Source organism: Olea europaea, chromosome 7 (genome assembly GCF_002742605.1).
Source record: "Olea europaea var. sylvestris chromosome 7, O_europaea_v1, whole genome shotgun sequence".
NCBI lineage: Eukaryota > Viridiplantae > Streptophyta > Magnoliopsida > Lamiales > Oleaceae > Olea > Olea europaea.
In genome coordinates, this window is record NC_036243.1 from 11,687,988 (window position 1) to 11,689,057 (window position 1,070).

The 1,070-nt window shown below is 37.4% G+C and overlaps 1 protein-coding gene across 1 annotated transcript; it reads right to left on the reverse strand.

Annotated features, from left to right (window-relative positions):
• Positions 1-211: 211 nt before the first annotated feature.
• LOC111397895 lies at positions 212-941 on the reverse strand. Its single transcript, XM_023024861.1, has 2 exons — positions 906-941; positions 212-694 (listed from the first exon to the last, which is right to left on the reverse strand). The coding sequence occupies exons 1-2, from the start codon at positions 939-941 to the stop codon at positions 212-214; spliced, it is 519 nt and encodes a 172-aa protein (XP_022880629.1).
• Positions 942-1,070: the final 129 nt, after the last annotated feature.

Below are 1,070 nucleotides of genomic sequence, written 5' to 3' on the forward strand. Positions count from 1 at the left end.
GGTCACTGAATTCTGGTCACAGATCATTTATATTGGTCACAAGTCACTGCATTCTGATCACATGTCATTAATAATGATAATAGTTAATGCATACTAGTCACATGTTATTGTAGAATGATCACAGATCATTAATTTGTGTCATCCAATGTTTTGCATCCTACGTTTACAAAAAATCAATGAATGAAAAAAAAATGGAATTATAAAAAATATATCAATGTGCATTTCCAGTCTTCATCTTCTTTCTCTCTTTATTCTTGTTACTTTGACTCAACGGAACTAAGCTGCTGCATGTTCTACGATTGTGACCACTTTCACCACACCGACCACATTTGACGGTTATGTTTTCCTCGTACGCTGCTCTGAATCTCTTCTCAGTAGGCCTTCCACAACTTCGCTTTTGATTAGGTACAATTACAACTATGTCATGGACATCATTTGGCACTGTCCATTCAGCTGGATTTCCTACCGAAAAAATGGTTTCTTGGTATGTATTTCTGAACGCTTCACTTGTGTAGTAGTAGGAGCAGTGTTCATATGGATCCATCTTCATACTCACAAACACAGCCAAAGCATGTGGACAAGGTAGTTGATCAACTTGAAGCATCCTACATGTGCATGTCCAGTTTTCTATATCAACAACGAAGGAAGAACTTTCACCGCTAACTGAGAACACTGCCTGATTAATAGGTGAAACCTACAGATATAGACTTAAGTTATAGGCATAACAAGTCACGTAATTAAAAAGTAGGACACAGATGAAATTGCATGTCATGTAGTTATATAGAATATTGCACAAATATTACTGAAACACAATGGTACAGATCACAGCAGAAGTCACAGCACATGTCACAAATCAGTTCCGGTAAGTCACAGATTATAGATTAGGTCACAGTAATCAAGCTTACCCTCAAGTTTCTCATATCTGTACTCATTTCCCTCATCTTCTTCTCATACTTGATTGACAAGGTTGTAAAAGTGCTTTGGGCATCCTCCTTGTGTCTACAGAACCAAGATTGTAGAATTTGTCTCAATGACTCCAACAAAGCTAGAATAGGGTAGTTCTTGGCAGA

Excerpts from the sequence above, each read along its gene's own strand:
- LOC111397895 (XM_023024861.1), bottom strand. The coding sequence starts at position 941 with ATGAGGGAAATGAGTACAGATATGAGAAACTTGAGG. Across the intron at positions 695-905 it reads CAGATATGAGAAACTTGAGG|GTTTCACCTATTAATCAGGC; the intron begins GTAAGCTTGATT and ends CTATATCTGTAG.